At 36.0% G+C, this 23245-nt stretch overlaps 1 protein-coding gene across 5 annotated transcripts in view; it reads left to right on the top strand.

The window, feature by feature from the left end:
* ATP2B1 (ATPase, Ca++ transporting, plasma membrane 1) overlaps window positions 1–23245 on the top strand; it is a 77804-nt gene that overhangs the window by 44250 nt on the left and 10309 nt on the right. For 3 of the 5 annotated variants that reach the window (XM_006870713.1, XM_006870715.1, XM_006870714.1), the window contains 8 exons: window positions 3221–3400; window positions 4693–4780; window positions 5104–5210; window positions 11245–11436; window positions 11646–11859; window positions 12307–12518; window positions 17313–17420; window positions 20092–20274. In XM_006870713.1, coding sequence (XP_006870775.1) covers window positions 3221–3400; window positions 4693–4780; window positions 5104–5210; window positions 11245–11436; window positions 11646–11859; window positions 12307–12518; window positions 17313–17420; window positions 20092–20274 — 1284 coding nt within the window. Of the gene's footprint in view, window positions 1–3220; window positions 3401–4692; window positions 4781–5103; window positions 5211–11244; window positions 11437–11645; window positions 11860–12306; window positions 12519–17312; window positions 17421–20091; window positions 20275–20631; window positions 20786–23245 lie in introns of all 5 variants that reach the window. The other 2 variants (XM_006870716.1, XM_006870712.1) reach the window with 2 other exon arrangements.

The raw sequence follows: 23245 nt of genomic DNA, 5'->3' as shown, positions 1-23245 counted from the left end.
GAGTACTGTGTCAGAAATTGAATTAGAAAGAAGTGTAGAAGCAGGGATGTAGATGAAAGATGATTGTGGTTGTGACTTTTTCTGTGAAAATGGAAAGAGATGATGTTAAATTAACTGGAGATAGACCCAATAAGATTGATTAGGTTGCTGTTTTTTACTTTGGTGAGGTGTGTAAGACATTCAAGTGTATATGTCAAGTAGACATGTGGACCTAGAAGTCTGGAAATTAGTCTAGCCTGAGAACGTGCATATGAGATGATGTGAGATCTAGGGAAAGTGTAGCTATAAAAGAGGTTGTTAAGACTGAAATATCTCAACATAGGAAGAGGAACTGGTCTGTAAATTGCATGACTAGGTTGATGGTAGATGGTATTGCCAATGTAGTAAGAGAAGCAGAAGAAGCAGCCTTTTAGAAATCACTGTGAGCTCAGTTTTAGGTTTGGGAGTTTAAAATACCTATGAAATATCCAAGTGGATTCGCCCACCAACCTCTATAATTAAAGAAAGTCCAAAAATCAACGTTTTATACATAATTTATGGTTTAAAACTTAACCTAAATCTAATGTTAGATCAGGATGTATTCAACATTTGTCCTTTGAAAACCACTGTTGTTACAGGCTTGAGGCTGATGGAGAACTTTATCCTTTTTGAAACATGTGAGTGACACTTTAGTGTACTTTTATAGTAACACGAGACAATGCAATATGAAAGCTTTCTCTGAATTTTCTGCACTATATACACTCTTGGTGTAGAGAATTTGGTTAATTATGTATCTGGAACAATCAGCTTTATTACTTATGCATAGGTACTTAGATACTTGGCCCTTTCTTCCATTCCTTTTATGTAAATGTAGAGCTAGTTGATGAATTTTAAATGATTAAGTGGACTGTAAGGCACCTGATGGCACAGTGGTTTACATACTAGGTTGCTTACCAGCCACTCCTGGGAAACCCTGTAGAGGGTCACTGTGGTAAGAACTGACTTGATAGCACGTAACAGCAGCAGCAGGTTGATAAAGTTCAGTTTTTCAAATCCACCAGCTGCTTCATAGGAGAAAGACGTGGTAGTCAGGTCCTGTAAAGATTCCAAACCCCTTAGGTCCTGTAAAGATTCCAAACCCCTTATCATTGTGTCAGTTCCAACTCACAGTAACCCTGAGAGACAGAGCAGAAGTGCTCCGTGGACTTCCCAAGGCTGTAAATCTTTAACCATTATACCACCACGGCTCTTCTCTGTGAAGAGTACAGCTTTGAAAATTCTACGGTCAGTTCTACCCTGTCCTGTAGGGTCATAATAAGTTGGAATTAACAGCACAAAACAGCAAGTAGTCAGTAAATGCTCGTTTGCCTTTATGAAATATTATTTGCTGCACAGTTTGATTTTAGTCCAGTTTCTTCCTCTTATTCATTGTTCCCCTGTCCAGATGATTTAGGGAGTGTGTGTGTAAATTAATGAATGGTTAAAAATTGGTATTTTTGTCTTAAATGAGGTACGAGAATGTGTATCATATTTACAATCAACTAATGTTTCAAAATCAAGTATTACCTTTTAAAATAACAATCTGGGCAGGCGCTATCCTTTTTCTCACTATATGTCACTAGTTCCTAGCACATAGGATGTCCCTCTGTGAAAATTTGAATGGCAAAGAGTTGGTTATGGAGAAAAGTTTTTTACAGTGTAAACCTTAACACTTAACAGGTACATATACATGTGTTTTAAGTTATTAGTAATTATATTTTACACATATTTTAAGACACACGGTACTCTATCTGGAATGTGCCCCTTTTAGAAATTATCAGATTGACTGTTTTCTAAAATATAGTTAAGTAAGTAGTTCAGTAAATGGGGAGTTTTGACTGTTTGCCAGGCACCTGCTTATTGATGAATGAAAAGTACTATACCAGGCATTAGTGATGCAAAAATGAGAAGATAAAGGGCCTACCTTCAAGGAGCTCATTGACTTTCTAAGAACTTAGGTAACAAATACTAAGTGTAATGAGCTATAATGGTATGTCTGGTGTGGCACTGTAGGATCAGCACTGAACTTCAAACCACAAGGTTGGCAGTTCAAACCCACCAGCTGTTCTTGGAAACACTACAATGTTGCTATGAGTCAGAACCAACTCAACAGCACTAAACAACAATGAGCTATAATAGAGGTTTGTAGGCCAAGAAAGCTTCAGAGAAGTTACATTTAAACTTAAACCACTGCTGTCGAGTTGATAACAACTCACAGAGACCCTGTAAGACAGAAGAACTACTCCATAGAGTTTCTGAGATTGTAAATCTTTATGGGCGCAGATACCCTAATCTTTCTCCAAAGAGCTGCTGGTGCATTTGAACTGCCGTCCTTGTGGTTAGCAGCCCAACTCTTAATCCACTGTACCACCCGTCTCCTTGAATTTAGAATAGTACTCACAAGTTGCCTGCAGGCCAAATTTGGCCTTCAGTCAAGTTATCTTTAGCCATCAAGGGGATGAGGGGTAGGGTGTGTGTGTATGTGTGTGAGCGAGAGAGAGAAATATTTTAAGTATTAGAGATAGTACACAAACCTGGATTTCTGCTTTTGATTGAAATGTTGGGTTGTGTCAACACTGGACTTTCGTTCCATCATGGCAGGAATGGTCTAGAAATGAGAAGTTCTTTTTCCTTATAGGCGTTTGTCTCAGGTTCTTCACTTTCAGTGTTTTCCTTGTTTATAATAACTTGCAGAACAATCTAGCTGTAATCCCTGCTTTGATAGAATTTGTGTAATCTGGTTAGAGAAGAATAGGAAAGGGTTTCATTATTTATTTTCAGGCAGAAGGAACTACAGAACCATAGGCACAGAAATAATAGACAGACTGTTCATCTATCAAGTAATATGTTTGTTGTTGTTAAGTGCCATCAAGTCAGTTCTGACTCATAATGACCTTGTATACTGAGTGTTTTCAAAGATAGGCTGGTAGATTTGAATCACTGACTTTTGGTTATCAATTCAGTACTTACCCTACAGTGCCACACCAGGACTCGCTCCATCAAGTGATGTGTGGTGATTGTGTGCTGTGGCAGTGGAAGAAAAAAGATTATTAGATAATTCAAGAAATTGTAATGACTTGAAATGAAATCAAAGTTGCAGTTGTTTATGGAACTGAAATATAATGCATATTCAGTACCATATTCACTGCTCTGGAAATACTGAATTCCGCACAGTAATGGGAAGTTATTCTGTGTAAACCAGGTACCAGATGCAATAAAGAAATGTCAGAGGGCTGGAATTACTGTGCGGATGGTCACTGGTGATAATATTAATACTGCTCGGGCTATTGCTACCAAATGTGGTATTTTACATCCTGGGGAAGATTTCCTATGCCTAGAAGGTAAAGATTTCAACAGAAGAATACGAAATGAAAAAGGAGAGGTAAGGTTTTAAATTTTATTTTAGTTGATCTATCTTTATTATTATGGAGTCCTGGTGCACAAAGTCTGTTTGAACAGCAAGGGTAGTGGTTCAAACCCACCAGCTACTCTTTGGAAACTTTATACAGAGTTATTATCGGTTGGAACAAACTCATTGGCACTTAATGAAGACAACAACATCTTTGTTAGGGATTTCCTTGAACGATTCCATATTGAAGATGTATCACACATGTAGAAATGCAGACCACCACTAAAGGTGCAAAAAAAGTGATATTTTAAGAAGGATAGATGCCAAAGAAACTTTTCTAAACAGCGTGAAACTTCTAGCTGAGAATGCTTTGAAAGTAGTAGTTACTGTTGTTGTTGGGTGCCATCGAGTTGGTACTGACTCATAGCGTCCCTGTGCACAACAGAACCAAACACTGCTCGGTCTTGAGCTTATTTCACAATTGTTGCCACACTTGAGCCTATTGATGCTGCCACTTTGCCAGTCCATCTCGCTGGGGGGTTCTTCCTCTTAATTCTCTGACCCTCTACCTTACCAAACCATGATATCCTTCTCCAGTGACGGGTCCCTCCTGACTTTATGTGTGAAGTATGAGAGACAAAGTTTGGCCATCCTGGCCTCCAAGGAGCACTCTGGCTGCACTTTCTTCCAACACAGATCTGTAGGTTCTGTTGGCAGTCCATGGCACTTTTAATATTCCCCTCCAACACCATAACTCAAAAGCATCAATTCTTCTTCGGTCTTCCTTATTCATTGTTCAGCTCTCGCATGCATATGAGGTTATTGAAAATACCATGGCTTGGGTCAGGCGCACCTTAGTCCTCAAACTGACATCTTTGCTCTTCAGCTCTCTGTAAAGGTCTTGTGCAGCAGATCTGCCTAATGTAAAATGTCATACTCTGGTTAAATTTCAGAAGTACATGTATAAGGAAGTAGTGGGGCATGAGTTTAGAAACATTGAATATATTTCAAATTGCTGAAGCTTTTCATGCTAAGTCATTGCCATTTTCTTAGACAATGGGGAGATTTAAACAATTTTCTCTTAATTTCATATATAGCATTTCATAAGAGTCACCTGGATATCACAGCTTTCTGGGACCCACCCTAGTTTCAAATGACATAGGTCTGGGTGGTGCTCAAGAATTTGCATTTCTAATAAGCTCCCAGGAATTGCTGAGACTGCTAGTCTGTTTACCACACTTTGAGAACCACTGATACATTTGATAGCTAATTTGGAATTAGGAAACTAGCTTTAGGTACATTTTAACGTTGATAAAAATTTCTAGATTGAGCAAGAGCGAATAGACAAGATTTGGCCAAAGCTTCGAGTACTTGCAAGATCATCTCCAACTGACAAGCATACACTGGTTAAAGGTGAGTAGACGTGACATTTTTTTTGATAATTTTTTACTGGAGAAATGAGTACTACCTAGAAAAATAGTAATAGGTAATGAATATTAGATTGAGGCATATATAATTATCTTTTCTACTATTTTTTACTACTTTAGTTAAATATGTTTATCTTTAGTGACTAAATCAGAATATTACTCTTTATGTATGGTCTTTGCCCAACATCTGAGCAATTTCCTTTTCTGTATTTGTTCCTTTTTAACAAGGAGTCTAAAATTAATTAGTTTGGGATGCTCTGAAGAATTATTAATTAATGATTAAAGCACAAATATTTACTTTTATTTAAGGTATAATTGACAGCACTGTCGCTGAACAGCGCCAAGTTGTAGCTGTAACTGGTGATGGTACGAATGATGGCCCGGCTCTAAAGAAAGCAGATGTTGGATTTGCAATGGTAGGACTTTACCTGTTCCAGTATTCAGATGTAATTTACTGGCTAGGTTTAAAACACTGGTTTGTTGATTTTTTAAACTAATTTGAGAAATAATATGTCTAAATTGCTTTGTAAGCCTAGTTTATATGCTATCTTTATTTGATACAATGTGACAGTGAATCTGGCTAGAAAATTGTCTTTTAAAACAATGGTAATTATATTGTGAAACTCAAAACAATCCTTTTTAAGTAGAAGACATGCTTATAACGTGTATTTAAATTAAAAATATAATTGAGCATCTTCTATTAAGCTAAAAATGTTTAAGAGTAACTAAATGTCATCATTCAGTATATGGATATAATTTTGTGTGTGTGTGTGTAATTTTCATTTTATTTTCTTGCAGGTTAGTTTTTCCTAAGCTTCTGAGGGCTCAGTTTTTTACATGGGCTTTGGTGGCATTCAGGCACCTACAGGTCTGAATTGGGGTTGTGGGTGTTCGGTCCTTCCGAGCTTCACGAGAACAGTTCCTGACCACTTTGCTGTGAATGGCACAGCACACACAATAATGTAGTTTCACATACAGCTTGGGAAGCACGTAAACATCAGAGACACTTACTTTGGAAATATTTTTGATGGCTGCGGCCTCTATTGTGTTTCAACTTACGAACTTCTTAATAACCTTGTCTTTGGTCAGGCAGTGGGCACAGGTCCTGCAGTGAATAGGCTGCCCAGGGCCACGGCCCTTTTTTGCACAACTGTTGTTTCTCCTCTTCTTTGCAGTCTTGGAAGCGAGGACCAGAGAGAGAGAGGATTTAATCTAAAAAAAATTCTATTCATATTCTTCAATTTCTCAATTTAAATTTGAGTTTTTAAAGTGTTATAAAAGTTTGCATTTTTATTATCATTTTCGTATACTCTAAGAATAGATACTGATGAATGTGAACTATAAAATGTATATCATGAAATACATATAGATAAATATTAAATGATTGAAGTTAGGTTGTTAAATCTTGGAGGCAGTTTCTTCTAGAGTATTTCAATGTTGGAATGAATCATAATACTACCTTCAGTACCATAGAGACTTTAAATATACCTTTTTGTAGAAAATGCAGATCCAGAGTTCTAATTCACAAATCCAAAAATCTCTGAGAACTGAAATATTTTCCTACATTTGCAGCAGACTTGTTTGACTGCAAGTTTTACTGCAAAATTTGTTCTGAATTCATCTTAAACTTTGATTTATTCCACTAATGTTAAAATTCATAATAATTTTCAGAATATTAATGTGTTTTTATAGGATACTATATTTCATGATACAACATTTGTATACTCATCTTTCTGAAATATGACATTTTTATTTCTGAAACACATCTGAAAGGTTAAAATAACCTGCCTATCCGTAACTGTTTATTTGTGTAATTCATCACCCTGACGTTTGCTACTTAATTAGTTTAGTTAGAACTACCATGGTTCTTTCAATAGAGGGAGATGGAAGAAAGAAATTATTTGAGTATATTGCTCTCAGTCCCTCTGATACCACACTATCTCAGACTTAATGAGGTTGACAGCTACAGCCCGTTCATCACTGGTCTTTAGCATTTAGTAGTATTTGGGGGAGTTGGGAGGCTGTTCTTATAAGTAGTTGACCATGAAGTCAATTTATATAGAGAACACATTTTAAAATCAAAACAAAATGAAAAAAATTCTTTTCTAAAACTTGAGTTTGTGATACTAAGGGCTTTAATAAGTAAATACAAGTAAATGTAATACTACAGACAGAATAATAGTATAGTGTCTGTTTTAGCTCATGGGTTGTTGATACTCCTTCCACCTAAAGTCCTGAGGGAGTCCTGGTGTGGCATTGTGGGTTAATGTGCTGGACTATAAAGTCGGTTTGAGTTGCCAGGTCAGCAGTTCAAGCTCACCTGCCGCTCCTCAGAAACTCTGTTACAGGGTCGCTATGGGTCAGAACCAACTTGACGGCACTTAACAATAACAAAGCCAAGAGTCTTAGGTCCATTGTGCTTTCCTTTTTTTTTTTAATGTTGTTAAGTTCCATCGAGTTGGTTCCAACTCATAGTGACCTTATATAGGATTCCCAAGAAATGAAGTGACTGGTCGGTTTGCAGTTGTAAGTCCAGAGCTTATCCTGCAGCTCTACGCCAGAACTTTTTACTTGGTAGCTGATCAAAAATCTAAATTTATTTGAAAGATAGAAATATAAAAAGTATAAGCATATAGTGGCTTGGACTTGAACGCACTCTTACTCAAGTTTGAATTTGCTTTGGTTGTATATTTGTACAGTTTTTCAGTTTCCTGTTTTAAAACTGAGAAAATTATTTAGAGATTGTACCCACAAGAAATTGTTGCTATTGCATTACATTATTCTTTCCAAAAATCAGTTAGCAACATATACCGATATTTCTGTATTCAAAGACTGGATGCAAATGGCTTATTCCTATAACCAAATACTTCTATGATACTGAAACCTTCTCCAACGTAATTAAAATATTGACCTTTTTTTTTTGCCTTTTTCACCCAAGTTAATATGTGTCCTCATGTGACACTATAGGATAAGTACTGGACTGCTAACCGCATGGTCAGTGATTCAAACCTATCAGTCACTCCTCGAAATTCCTATACAGGCTTACTATGAGTCAGAACCATTTACATGGCACTTAACAACAGTTGTGTTTTTCTTTCTTGAATTTGGTGTTATGGTCTGTTTTGGTGTACTTCCTTCATATAGTAAGTACAGCCGCTTTCTCCAGTAATTTTCTGAGAAAGGTTCATGGGAAGTAAATGTTTTCATAACTTTACTAACCAAAAATCTCTTATACTCCCTCACTCTTGTTTCTTAATCTATCTTGGACTAAAAATTTAGGTTGAACACCAGTACGCCCAGCACTTTTAACTCATTCCTCTATTGTAAGTCACACAATTTGGAATGTTGCACCTTTGTAAGACCTCTTTTCCTTTCTGGAGGCCTATAGATCCTTTGTTTTCAGTCCTATGAAATGTCATGATGATTTGTCTTAGGGTAACTTTTTAGAATGAAAACCCATGTTCTCTTCTTATTTTCCTTCCACCGTTTCTACTTTATGTGGTTTTCTCCCCCCATTCTCCTCTTTATTTTGGACCTCTTGAATTGATCTTATTATTTTGTCTCTTTTCCTGTTTACCATACCTTTGCCATCTTTCTTTAGTATCAGGAATATTTTTCATCAACTTCTATTGCTTCGAATTCTTGTCATGTATTTAACTTCTAAGAGTTTTTTTTTTTTTTTAATCTCTGAGCTTTTCTTGTTTATTGATAAAACTTTTATTTTAATGAGGATTTGATTTTTTTTTCATAAGCTTTTGTCTCATGCAGAGTCTGTTAGTTGTAGTCTCTGTCTTTATATGTTGTGCTTTCTTCAGATGTCAGGTTAGTAGGTTCAAACTGACATTCTTTTAGTTATCAGCTGAGTGTTTAACCATTGCACCAACAAGACTCCTTGTTTTTTTCCTAACCCACTACCATCTAGTTGATTACGACTTATAGCATTGCTATAGGACAGTGTAGAACTGCCCCTTAGGGTTTCTGACACTGTAAGTTGTTATAGTCTCAGAAACAGACAACCTCATCTTTCTCCCATGGAACAGCTAGTGAACTTAAACCACTGACTCTGTGGTTAGCAGTCAACACTTAACGCACTGTGCCACCAGGATTATTTTGTCTTTGTTGTTATTGCTAAGTACCATTGAGTCAGTTCCGATTTATAGTGACCCTGTACATGATTTCCGAGGAGCAGCTGGTGAGTTTGAACCACTGACCTTGGTGGTTCAAGGCAACCTTGCAGTCCAGTACTTTATCCTACAGTGCCATATTGCAGTATTTATTTAGGCTGATTGGATTTTATCACGAAAAAAGAGGCTTCAGATTTCCTAACCTAGAGGATGATCTTGGATCCAGAATGTTAGAACTTTTCACATTCAATAAATAGAATTCTCTTAGCCCTCTTTTTTTCAGTATGGAAAGCCTATACACAATAGGGTTAGGAGTTGTCCAGATAAAACGTTCTGTCATATCTTCTCTAGCAACTAAGCAGAAAGTCTTCTTCCATTACAGTGGGCAAGGTATGGCAAATTTCTTGGTTGTATAGATATGAGAAGGGATTCTAAGGATTTAACTGCCTTTTCTTTTGTTAGTGACATAATAACATATATACAAAAGTGAACATACTGTAAATATACAACTTAATAAATTATTGTATGGACACAACTATGCAGAGCAATAAATAGCATATTACTTACATCCCCCAGAAGCCCCATTCATATTGCCTTTTAATTACTAGCGCCTCTTCTCGTACTCTAAAATTAACTATTACAGATTTCTCCCACTGTCCAAAAGAAGAGCTTTCCTATGAAACTTTTTATAAGCTGAAATGGCATAAAACAAAGAAGCAATTACCATTAATTTATATGAGAAGAACTTTGGAGCATTCCCAAACTCAAAAGTAACCTACTAATCATAACAAAAAACACATAAAACTAAAAATAGTATAACGTATAGTGTTCACAGACATAGTTCAAAAAAAGCTATGACAGCTTGATGCTACAATGCTGAACATAGTTCCCATGGAAGGAACTTGGTGACGCTGTTCTCTTTGCTGGGGTACACACTGCCTCTTTAAAGCCTTGCTGCAAAACTAACACGGAATGCTAACTTTGATTTCAACCTGTTTTTAGTAAAAGTGAAAATGCCCTTCGAATTTCTTTCCGTTCACAAAAATGGGTACTTATGTGGTTCTTTTGTAAAAGCAAAGTGGTATAAACTAAACTTTCAAAAAGCAGGGAAAATTTATATTTTTAACACTGAAGATGACTACCTTTGCCAGTTTCTGAACTTCATACATAAGAATCACATAATACATATTGTTCTAAGTCTGATTTCTTTTGTTCAGCATTATTTTGTAAGTTTGTAAGACTCTTCTATTATAAATGAACCTTACAAACATAAATGTAACTATGCTCACTTGTTTTTGTTACTCCACAATCTTTATTAATCCATAATCTGTCATTGTTGGTTAGTTAGTATGGTGGACTGCAAAATTGTTTGAACCCCAAGGTCAGCAGTTCAAGCTCACTAGCCATTCCTCAAAAACCCTATATAGGGTCGCTGTGTGTTGCAACCGACTTGACAGCACATAACAACCACAATATTATCCTATTTGGGTTGTTCATAGTTAGGAATTTTAAGTATGTCTTCAGTAGGTATACTTCCAAGAAACTTCTTATCTTTTTATTCCTATCTTACAGAGTTAACTTGTTGTTATTGTTGTCAAGTGCTTTAGAGTTGGTTCTAAGGAGCCTGATGGTGGGTTTGAACCACTGACCTTGTGGTTAACAGTCCAGTAGTTAGCAGTCCAGTGCTTATCCTACAACACCACACCAGGATTCCAGAGCAGTGCCAAATAAGCTGCTTTCCCTACTACTGACTTAAGATTCAGCTGTTTGGGGTCTGCTAAATCACTTACCATTGAGTTATCTGCCCTCCAGCCTGCATCTCCTTCAATATCTCCTATCCCACTTTCTTTATTTGGTGAGATTTTTTTTTTTTTTTTCCCCAAACACCTTTTTTTTTCATGTGACTTTTTGAAGGAACTTGGGTAAATGTAAATACCTTTATTTATTCCTCCATCTTTAATCCGACTTGAACTTTATTTTCAATACCTTGTTTGTATTTGATGTCTACTAAGACACTTTTCTGAGAGATGATAGTTCAGAACACTAAATAATCTTCTTTTGTGGTAAATTTAAGACAGTAATTTTGTGGCGCTGTGGGTTAATGTGCCAGACTGCAAAGCCGTTTGAACTACAAGGTCGGTGGTTCAAGCTCACCAGTTGCTCCTTGGAAACCCTATACAGGGTCGCTATGGGTCGGAACCGACTCGACAGCACATAACAACAACAATTAAGTAACTTTTGTGGTTCTTAATTTATGTTAGCATTTTGAGTATTTGAAAGTTATATTTTAAATGTTTAGTCTAATTCACAGAATTTTTTTTAATAGGGCATTGCTGGAACTGATGTTGCTAAAGAAGCATCTGATATTATTCTCACAGATGACAACTTTACAAGCATTGTTAAAGCAGTTATGTGGGGACGAAATGTCTATGACAGCATCTCAAAATTCCTTCAGTTCCAGCTTACTGTTAATGTAGTAGCGGTGATTGTTGCTTTCACGGGTGCCTGCATTACTCAAGTAGGTGACAGTTTATGTCTTGAAATTTATTTTAAAGCTGAAAGTATATAATATGCCTTTTTTAAAATTAATACTTAATATTTAAATAAGGAAAAGCTTAATGTTTTAAGTTAATTACTATAAGAATGTAAAAAATACTAAAGGCTTTCTGAGAACTGCTGAGTCCCTGGATAGTTGTGAATATCTATTAGGAAACATATCTTTTTTAGGATTCACCGCTTAAGGCTGTGCAGATGCTATGGGTAAACCTCATAATGGATACGCTCGCTTCCCTGGCTCTGGCAACCGAACCACCCACTGAGTCTCTTTTGCTTCGGAAACCTTACGGTAGAAATAAGCCTCTCATCTCACGCACAATGATGAAGAATATTTTGGGTCATGCATTCTATCAACTTGTGGTAGTCTTTACACTCTTATTTGCTGGTAAGAATTTTCTCTCTAACAAAGCTTCAGTTAATCAATTCTGTTCAAAGCCAGTATCATCCAAGATGTTTTAATGTTTCAAAATTTTTAAGAAGTTCTGTATCTAACTTATTTATCTTTAATTTCTCTTCTTTATCAGGGAGTGCTTAGTAAATTGTGGGAGTCAGTATGCTAGCTAGTGGGGTAGAGTATCCTGATTTCCTGTCCTGGCTCTAACACTAACATATGGTCTTGTTCACATCACCATAGTTTTCAGGCTTTGGTTTCCTCATCTATAGAACAAGAGTGTTATTCTGACATAATCCCAGAGTCCATCCAATTCTTACTTTCTGTGTTATCATTTGAGATCAAAATAAAGGGCCTGATTAAGTTTTATTATTTCATACTTTTTAAATGTTAATTTGTTTTACATGTAAATTACAAAATGGGAATTTTTCACTCTTTCAGGGGAAAAGTTTTTTGATATTGATAATGGAAGAAATGCTCCTTTGCATGCTCCTCCTTCAGAACATTATACTATTGTTTTTAATACCTTTGTGCTGATGCAACTTTTCAACGAAATAAATGCCCGGAAAATTCATGGTGAAAGAAATGTGTTTGAAGGAATCTTTAATAATGCCATCTTCTGCACAATTGTTTTAGGCACTTTTGTGGTGCAGGTGGGTAATTCTGGAAGTTTGTTTAAATTTTTATTTTTATGTGGGAAGCATTAGGTAAAAAGGTAGCTAATTCCAGAAATTATTTGACAGCTACATGTTTGGGGCTTATATCTATTACCTGGTTGGTGTCTTAAAAGTGTGTTGGGAGAAAAAAAGTGTGTTGAAACTATTCAGTGACAATTTGCCCTATGATGAAATTCTAAATGTGAGAAGAGTATATAAACTGTGCTGTTGTTGTTAAGTAGCCATCGAGTCGGTTCCAACCAGAGTAGTATTTTAATTGTACTACTGTTTCTGTGATTATGGTATTTCACACTCTCTCCAATATTAATTGGAACTCTGGTTAGCGTAGTGGTTACGAATTGGGCTGTGAACCTTAAGATCAGCAGTTTGAAACTACCAGCTGTTCCACGGGAAAAAGATGAGGCTTTCTGCTCCTGAAAAGATTTACAGCCTCGGAAATCCTGTATAGGGTCACTATGAGTTGGTTCCGATTCCATGGCACATAACTACCACCACCAATTCTAATTGTTCATTCCACATCATTATTAATGAAATTACTATAATTTTGATGTTCTTTAAAATAGACTTTAGAGGTACCACTTTTTCTAGGTTAGCTAGTATGATCAGGAGCCCTGCCCTGGTATTGTAGTGGGTTACGTGTTGAGCTGCTAACTGCATGGTCAGCAGTTACAGTACACCAGGTGCTTCCTGGGATAAAGATGAGGCTATCGCTCCCGTAAAGATTTACTGCCTCGGAAACCCAGTACAGTGTCACTGTGAGTCAGAGTCTACTTCATGGCACGCCACTGCTAGAATGATCAGTATAGGGCTTCTACCAATTAATAGCAGTTGTGTTTTTATAATTGAGTGTGTTACCTCGGAAACCTTTATACAGTGTCACTGTGGGTCGGAACTGACTTGAGGCACTGAACAACAACTAAATAACAAAGATAATTCACATGGTTCTGAATGGCTGTGCATATGCATACCATCAGATGATCAAAACAAGGCCTCTAACAGGAGTTGATGAGTGGGATTGACTTCTGCGTATAGTAATTTTGTATAACTGTATTATATCTGTGTCTTCATTTATCTTTAGTTTTAGGAAACACTTCTATGCATATGATTGTTAATAGTAGTAGAATCTGGAATCAGTGAATGAAATGTACATGGTTACTTCAGGAAATTGGTGAACAAAATAAAATTTAGAATTTGAAAAGTAAACTTTTTTACCAATAGGATTATACAGGGATGGTATATGTTTAGAAGATATAAGAATTTTAAACAGTTCATTCAACCTGTTGGTGCTGTAGGAAAAACTGTGGACTACTAACTGAAAGGTCATCCATTCAAACCTAGCAGCCCTGGGAAATCCTATATATAGCGTCATGACAAGCCAGAACTGACTTTGGCAGCCCTTAACAAAAACATCATACCATGTGCACTGTGGCTATCAGTATCCAAACCCTGGACTAGAGTTTATAAAGCTCACTCAGTGAAATGCTATCATTTTCATCTTCAGTTATTTTAAAACCAAGTTGATCTGTTTTTAATATATGGAAATCTCTCTGTATCTAGTTAATGTAATTCAGCTCCCAGCAAAGTCTGGTATCGTGAATGTGAAGTATCATTCTTCAGTCCTACCCAAAGTGTGGTCTGTGGATAGGTGCAGTGAGATAAGGAGTTTGGACCAGAATGTAAATCAGCAAGAACAGTTATCATGCTTTTTATTTCTGTGGAAGTTTTATTGCTGGTGCTACTGGCTTTTTTGTTATTTTTGCTGTTTTTAAGTAGTTGTGATAGCAGTTTCTTACTGAGGAAACAGTGCATTGATTTACCTTCTAGTGAGGGTGCCGAGGGTGCCTTATCCTGTCATGGATTAGCACTTTGGAGAAACACTGCTGTAGAAATTCTATTAGATAGGAAAATTAGGGCCTTTGATTTATACATAATTTCCTTTTGTTCTTGTTCCTGAAGCTGTCTAGCTGAAGTCTTGATTGTAGGTCTGAGGTACTTGGAAAAAATACCTTATAAAATTGTATCGCATTTATTTTCTGTTTCATATAACAGCATGATTCTCGTGTCTCTTTTTTTTTTTTTTATCGTGGAGTACATAATAATTCTTAGCTCTTTATTAATATTTATAGTTTCTTCTTTGTAGCAGTTAATACAGAATTATTCTTTTCAAAATTTGTTCCAAGAAATAACCAATCCTTTGAGTTACTCTTAAATCATCAGATGATATAGGTTTAGGAAATGTTACCTATTCTTAACCTACCACTTAGAGATCCCTAAGGCCATACAGTATATTGCTTTTGAGTTTGCACTTTGGAGTCAGTCATCCCTGGGTTCACATCGTTGTGCCACCACTTATTAGTTATAGAACCTATTAGATGGAGATCACATATTAGGTCACATGGTACTAGTGAAGCTAAGGAAGAACAATGCATGTAAAGTTCTATACTTAGTATCTGACAATAAATAAGCACTCAGATCTCAGCTGCGTTTTTCTGTTTCTTTTCAAACAAGTTAAAGGCTGTTACAATACCTTCCGGTTCTTCCCTCTCCCCTCCCTCCAACTCCATTTTGTCCGTTTCTGCATCCTAAGCCACAAGGCGCATAGTTTAAAGGACAACGTGGCTTTTGATAGGCCAGAGCTAAATCACCCCAGCAATGACCACTCCCTTCCCGTTGAATCTATATAAATCCCCTCCCTTGCTGTTGCCGCTCTCTTCCTCTTCCTCTCCTCCCCTCCGCCTCCTGCCTTCTCTCTCCGTCTCTCCGGCAGAGGTTACCTTCCTCACCCTGAATAAAGGTCTCTAGATGGGCCATCTGGTGTGAGGTGTGGTTGATGAGCTGAGCGGCGCCAGGGGTCCTTTCAAAGGCTTTGAGAAATTGTATAATTGATTTAACCTGTTGAACTTTACGTAATCCAGAATATTCTGTTCTAGAGACAGCACACCTGATCTCCTCAGTACACATTTAGGAAGTGCTTCAGAACAGGCCATTTAAATATACAAAATTAAGTAAAAAGTATGCATTACTATTTATATTAACCTAGTTAGTTGGAGTCCTGGTGTAGCGCTGTGAGCTAATGAGCTGGACTGCAGAGTCATTTGAACCACAAGATCGGTGGTTCAAGTTCACCAGCCGCTCCTTGGAAACCCTACACAGGGTCACTGTGGGTCAGAACCGACTCAACAGCACTTAACAACAACAGAGTTAGTTGTTTGGAGTCCTGGTGTCATGCTGTAGGATAATGCACTGAGCCACAAGGTCAGTTTGAGCCATAAATAGTGAAATCCTGGTGTGGTGCTAAAGGACAAACACTAGACTGCTAACCACAAAGTCGGTGGTTCAAATTACACCAGCCCCTCCTCAGAAACCCTATACAGGGTTGCTGTGAGTCAGAACCAACTGGCAGGCACTTAACAACAGCTGTTGTTTAGTATACAATAATCAAGTAAATGACAGAAGTTGAGAGTACAATTCTGTGATATAATACTGATCTAGGGTGTATGTTAAAAAGTGTTATTTCTTCCAGCTTTACAGTAAGGGATTAGAATTTCTTAAGAAACTAAACCAGCCAATCAAAATAATTGTTTCTGTTAACAGACGAGTTGGGCATCTGTATACAAGTGTACAAATATTCAACTTTGAAGTATAGTGAAATTGACAAACATGTACATATCACTTGAATTGGAATAAAGTTCAGTTGCCAGGCATAGAGTTTGTTTAAAAAATTTTTATTTAGTTTGTTTGTTTTCTAAGTTTAAAAATGTTAACTGCTGAAATGATTCTTTTTCCTTATAATGTTTGGCAGCTACTATCTGCCATATGGAAGGAGAGGCCTGTCAGACTCACAAGAGGGTGAATACTGCTGCTTAATTCTTAATATTCCCATATAGACTGTTTTGTTGTTTAGTGCCATCGAGTTGATTCCAACTCATAGTGAACCCTGTATAGGGTACCCAAGGAATGGCTGGTGGGTTTGAACTGCCAACCTTGTGGTTCAAATTGACCTTGCAGTCCACTGCTTTATCCTACAGCACTACACCAGGACTCCGTAGACTGTTTGTTCTTAAGTGCTGTCAAGTTGGTTCCAACCCATAGCAACCTCATAGAGTGTTTACAAGGAGTGGCTTTGAATGGCGGACCTAGCAGTTCAAACTGACCTTGTGGTCTAGCGCATTAGCATTATCCTGCAGCATCTTGTAAAATAGGGAGGGAAATATAAGTACTACATTATGAATTGTATTTATATAGCTCATTGGACTATGGTTTCTTTACATGGGAAAGCAAGTTACCTGAGTTTTACCACATAGTTCACATAAGTTGCTTTTCTTTTCTTACAGTTAATTCATATGTATCCTGAAATCTAAATGTTACCTAGGGATGAACAACTATATAGGGAAAAAAGATTGAATATTATGTGCAGTTTTCTATAACATAATGGTCATTACCACAGAAATACATTTTCTTTCATAAAAAGACATAAATTATTCAAAGAGTTATACTTTTGAATAAAGGGGAAAAGTTATTTGAGATTTCATTAGAAACAGTATAATAAAGCTATTCTTGAGCATAAGAATTTTTATATTTGTCTTATTTATGTAAGCATTAATTGAAATATTACATGCATTTAATCATTTGTTTTTGGACTTTTTACTATATCATTTGTTTTGTACTCAGCTGCACATATAATACACTTAGGGCACAAATTTGCATATTTATTAAAGCATTAGAAAGATTTTTAAGATTTCAATAATTTACTCTTAATTATTTCTCCAGATAATAATTGTGCAGTTTGGTGGAAAACCTTTCAGTTGTTCAGAACTTTCAATAGAACAGTGGCTTTGGTCAATATTCCTAGGAATGGGAACGTTACTCTGGGGCCAGGTAATAACTTCATTATTTATTTAAGCCTCCAGTGATTTTTTTTTTTTTTTTAATTTCTAGTGTGTATTTTCTTCAATTGGTTTTGTTATTTGACTCTTAAATAATTACCAATAAAGGCCATTTAGGGATTTCTTTTTTTTTTAATGTGATGTTTCTTCCATAATTTTCATTATGCCTACATATATATAGAAGACTTAATTTCTTAGTAGTTTTAACTTTTTTTTTACAATAAGTTTTACTTTTATTACAGATGATATAATTGGTTAGGATGATAATATCTGCATGTTTTGCTTCGTAATCTATTTTTATATTTTTGTGATAATTTATCTTGCATAAAGGTAAAATTGTTTTGTTTGGATGATTTTAAATGATTGTGTTACATGATTTAATCTAACCACAGGAAAAATCTTGAACTACACTTAAAGACTGTTTCTCATAAAATAACGGTATCTAGAAAGAAAAATGGGCCACAAAGTACCTTTTTTTAGATTATCTGGATTGAGTGACTTTAAAAGTGTATACACAGGTTAAGTCAAAAAATATTGCTACTAAGATTCTAATTCATACATGGTTTATTCCAAACCAGATGTGTTTTGACATGTCTCTGTGATCATTGGATAGCTGCAGAGAAGTTCTCTCAATCATACACATGTTCTTAGTCTCATTAAGATTCCTTCAGAAAAGCATCCTATCAAATCAGTAGTTTTTGAGGAAGTCTGCTGTGCCAGTTAAATTCAAGACAGAGAGTTCAACTCAAAAGGTTATTATGGAAGCTGTATTTTGGGATTCCAAAGGAAGTGTTCATAGATTGTCTTAAAGGACACAGGATGCTCATGGGGGCGCATGCAACGTTTTACGAAAATTAAAAACTTCATTGGTGTGAAAAATGTCCAAGGAAAATTGCACCAAGGAATTTTTTTCCATCTCAGCAATATACCTGCCTCATTCTTTGATGGTAGCAAGGACTGTCCTACAAGAAGTTGTATTGATAACCTAAAGCAGTAATCTTACCCCTCCCGACTTCTTTTTATACCCAAAACTCAAGAAAAAAACCATTCCAAAGGAGCTCTGTTTAAAGTCCCTCGAGGATGCCAAAACTCTAGTTTTGACTTGGTGTAAATCTGCAACTGCAGAATTCCTGAGGAAAGGGTTAAAGAGATGAAAACACTGTCTTCAAAAGAAACACCTAGGTGGAGAATATGTCCAAAAAAACCCCCAGTAACTTCACATTTGAATAATGTTATTAATAAAGGTTTATATTACTCTGTAGCAATACTTTTTGACTAACATCTGTATCCTAAAAATGAGCTACACTTCACCTTTACAATAGATAACTGATTTGCAAATACATGTTTTAGAGCTAAATAAGTGGTGATAATGTTGTATGTACGTAGTTCCTAAGGAATCTGTACTAACATTTTCGTAGGAGCAGGGCTTGTGGAAAAGTTTCATTGTCTTTTAATTCCATTTTCCATGAGCTTTTTGAAGTCTTCCTGTATATATTATAGTATTAACTTGTGAATGAAATTATTGTCATTCTGCAAGTTAGTCAAACCAGACATCCAGGTTTATCTTAAATTTAGCTCAATTTTCATTTACCATTATCTTACCTTTTTCTTTATTGTATTTCTAGGTTCTGAGGTTTTTCAACTTACTCATTTTGAAGACCTCATTAGTTAATAGAAATCTTCTTTTAAGTAGGATCCATACTTAATTCACCTTTCTTGTTGTTGTTTTAATAATTCTTGTAATTATTTTATAAGGTTCTCCCAGGGACAGAGCAAATCTCACAGCCTCGCAAAACATTTGTCTAACTTTAGGAAGAAGAAATTCCCCTTTCAATACAGCATACCCAATGGATTTTAGTTACTCTTTGATTGACATCTTCTGTTTATTTTAAATGTGCTATGATTGAAAGAACACTGACTTAGTTGGTGTGGAGACCCAGGGTCTTAGGCACTCCACGTCACTGCATATGATTCTGTGCTTGTTTTGCCTTTATGAAATGAGGAAGTTGGACTGTCAGTTCTCCGAGCAGTTCTCTAAGCTTGTTTACTCCTGATAATAACCCTACTTCCTTAAAGAAGGGCTATAATTACTTAAAAGCTAATATGTACTCATTGCTGTTTCATATCCTTAATGTTTGGGGGCATCTGTCCCTATTTGGTGTCATTGTCAAGTAGTGTTAATCCAATATCAAAGACTTATATTTTATTTAAAAATAAACTCATTTAATAGCCAGAACTATTTTCAACTAAACTTTGAGGTTTTTAAAAAAATATGTCATGTTTTTCTCATAAACTCTATACAGTACTATTTATGTTTGTTTTGCATCCAATAAGACCACCTGTCATTTGCATTTTATTTAAAATGTAATTAATGATAGTTTAGCTTAATCTATCAAGTCATAACTGTATAATTTAGTATGTTGTAATTAAAATTTGAAAAATATAATTGGGTTAATTTACTCTTAGAACTTCAGTCATTTGTGTAGCTAACAGAAGAGTATTATTTGTTCTGGAAAAGCAAGCCTGATCGACAGGATCTCAGTACTTCATTGGTAAAATCAGTTGGATATGCTTGCAACTTTTAATACCTTTTGTATTGAGGTTCATCAGTTCTAATTGCACTTGATAGGATTTGTTTCTAAGTTCTTTCCCCTGTGTTGTAGCTTATTTCAACAATTCCAACTAGCCGTTTAAAATTCCTCAAAGAAGCTGGTCATGGAACACAAAAGGAAGAAATACCTGAGGAAGAATTAGCAGAAGATGTTGAGGAGATTGATCATGCTGAAAGGGAGTTGCGGCGTGGCCAGATCTTGTGGTTTAGAGGTCTGAACAGAATCCAGACTCAGGTATGGGCCTGGTAGATAGGTAGGAGAGATGGCGGGAATCAAGGGCTATTTGACCTGGGGAGAAAACACTTAAGTGTGTTCTTGGACTTCTTTCCTAGTTTTTCTAGCCACGAAACTTATTATTTTGAAAAATAGTACTGGTGACTGGAATGAGCGAAAGTTTTAATGGTTATGAAAGAATGTGTCCATATTCCTCTAAGCTTTTTTTTCCCCCCCCTTTCATCGCAAAATGCTACTCTTGCTCTGTAAAAAGTGCCTTTTTCTTTACTTTTTATATGTTAATAGATGGAATGGTCCTTTCTCTTGTTCTCTCTCTCTCTTGCTGAGCAAGCTGTCACAATCTCTGATTCCTTGCAGATGGATGTAGTGAATGCTTTCCAGAGTGGAAGTTCCATTCAGGGGGCTCTAAGGCGGCAACCCTCCATCGCCAGCCAGCATCATGATGTAACAAATATTTCTACCCCTACACATGTAGTGTTTTCCTCTTCTACTGCTTCTACTACTGTGGGGTGTGAGTGTGTGTTCCTAAGTGCATGAAATTAACATTTCCTACTTCACACACCTAACGTTTCTCATTTTCTCCTTAATGTTTAAATTCATTGTTCAGGCTTTTCATAAAGCTTTCTTTTCGTAAAGTGGATTGAGACCTCAAAGTGTTGTCGTTGTTGTTTTATTTCTTAGAGGGCTAGAAAACAGGTGGAACAATTTGCAACCAAAGATTAGACATGAAATCTGTGAGCTTGTTTCTGTGCTTAGTTAATATGGGGAATAAAATTATAGTTTAGAATTTGTGAAACTACTATAAAATTTTGAGTATATGCCTTTTAAACATATCCATACTGCATGGTTCCCTGAAGCATGTGATTTGAAACTGATATAACAGAACCAGGAAATTGCATTTTTAGAGCTAAAATTAATTTAGTATTTTAACTTTATATATCCTTCTCAGTTTGGAAAGGTATGTTAGTAGTGTAAATAGCTAGTTGCTTGCTTTCTTAGAATGAATTTTGTTTGTTTTGCTTTGAGTTGTTTTTTGGTTTTTTGTTTCCTTTTCCCTTAGATAGGGGTGTCTGTATAAAGTTAAAAGTCCTATGGCATTTAAAGAGTTAAGATGTTTTTGTTTGCATTTGTATAGCAAATTTAATTTTAAAATCATTTTGTAAATGCTGTATTATCTTAAGTTTAAAAAGAATTGGAAAAAGTATACGGGTAATTATTAAACCTTTACATGTCTGTAATTTCCATTAATTGACTAGAATAAAAACTTGGAGATTTTCACAAAATGGTAAGCCTCTCTAAAAGTAGTCTTTGTTATCCTTACTCTGGATTAGAACCTTCTGGCTTCCTGGTGCACTCTTAGTATATTGGACACATTAAAGATATAAACTCATCCTCTGCCCCCTCCCAAGAAATTTGCTCCTGCTTCTAAATGTACTTGTGTAATGGGCAGCAGCCAACCTTTTACATATTTAGTCTCCAACCGTTAAAAACTGGAGGAAGCTTGAGAAGCTGTAGGAAGGCTGAATTGAGGGAGAAAATAGTACTATTTCAAGGAGGACCATTTATTCACTGTCCGTTCACTGTATGCCTCAGCCTGTATGGAAATCAGAAGAGGTCAAATCCTGTGTAAGGAACATATGCTTTCTTGTATTTGTAGTTTTCAAAACACTTCATTTGGTACTTTCAACAATGTTATAAAACAGAACAAGAACTGTCTCCATTCTACAGGTGTGGAAACTTAGTGTTTGAATGATTTGTCTTTGGTCACATGTCAGTTCGCCTCTCTCCTTGGATTTGAATTTTACGCTCTACCTAGCCTTTTAGTCCTTCATACCTTTTACTATCAGTGTTTCTTCAGTTATGTTCCACAAACATTTATGGATAACCAATCATACGCCAAGACTGTTCTAAAACCCAAAGGCTAGTAAGGGAAACAAATAACTAGCTGAAATAGGAAACATGTTGTTTCAGGGGATGGAATTATTCCCAAGATGACCCTCTCTGTTCAATCTACCAGTTGAGAAAAGTGAGAAATACATTCCAGACTTCAATAACACTGGTGCTAAAAGAGTCATATAACGTAAGGTGTTGATGAGGTTAGAGTGGAATGGAAGCTAAGGTCTATTCATATGCCACGTGAAGGAACCAAACTAAGGTGTTATTCTTAAAGTACCACATCTTGAAACCACTTTCCTGGGCTTATAAAAACTTCTTAATATTTTATGTCATCAGCTTTACTTTTCTTTATGTTGATACTTACTTTTCTTTTTGCTGAATTGTTCTTAAAATAATTGGTAGGCATAACATTTATCTCTAAATACTCAAGTTTGTACATCCTGTGGATATGTTCTATATGGCCACACATCCAAGAAATTTAACGTTGATACTGTTACCTATACAGCCTATTTTAAGATTTTTTATTAATAAAAAAAATCCTTGTAATTAATCCAGAATCCAACAAAGGATCACTGTTAGTATGTATTACGATTCTTAGTCTCTCTTAACCAGGATCAATTGCTACTTTATTTTTTGACATTGATCTTTTTTGGTTGTTTTGTTTTAAAACATTTAAATGCAATTTGGGTGAAAGTTGACAGAGCAAATTGGTTTTCCGTTCAACAATTCATGCACATTTTGTTTCATAACATTGATTGCAGCACCTACAATGTAACAATACTCTTTACATTTTCTTTTTGTTTCTATTTCTCCTTTTCTATCTCTTTCTGCCTTTTGAGCTTTCATCTGTGGTGATGTGCTGTGGAATTAGTTCTGACTCATAGCGACCCTATATAGGGTTTCTGAAGCTGTAAATCTTTATGGGAACAGAGATCCTCATCATTCTCCCACAGAACAGCTAGTAGTAAGCTCCTAATCACTACGCTCCCAGAGCTCCTTCCTGGGCAAATGCTGCTTTTATATAGATAGATAGATAGATAGATAGATAGATAGATAGATAGATAGATAGATAGAT

This window comes from Chrysochloris asiatica, unplaced genomic scaffold, assembly GCF_000296735.1.
Source record: "Chrysochloris asiatica unplaced genomic scaffold, ChrAsi1.0 scaffold00149, whole genome shotgun sequence".
Taxonomy (NCBI): domain Eukaryota; kingdom Metazoa; phylum Chordata; class Mammalia; order Afrosoricida; family Chrysochloridae; genus Chrysochloris; species Chrysochloris asiatica.
The sequence above is the reverse complement of the archived record's forward strand: the minus strand, read 5'-3'. Positions and strand labels throughout refer to the sequence as shown.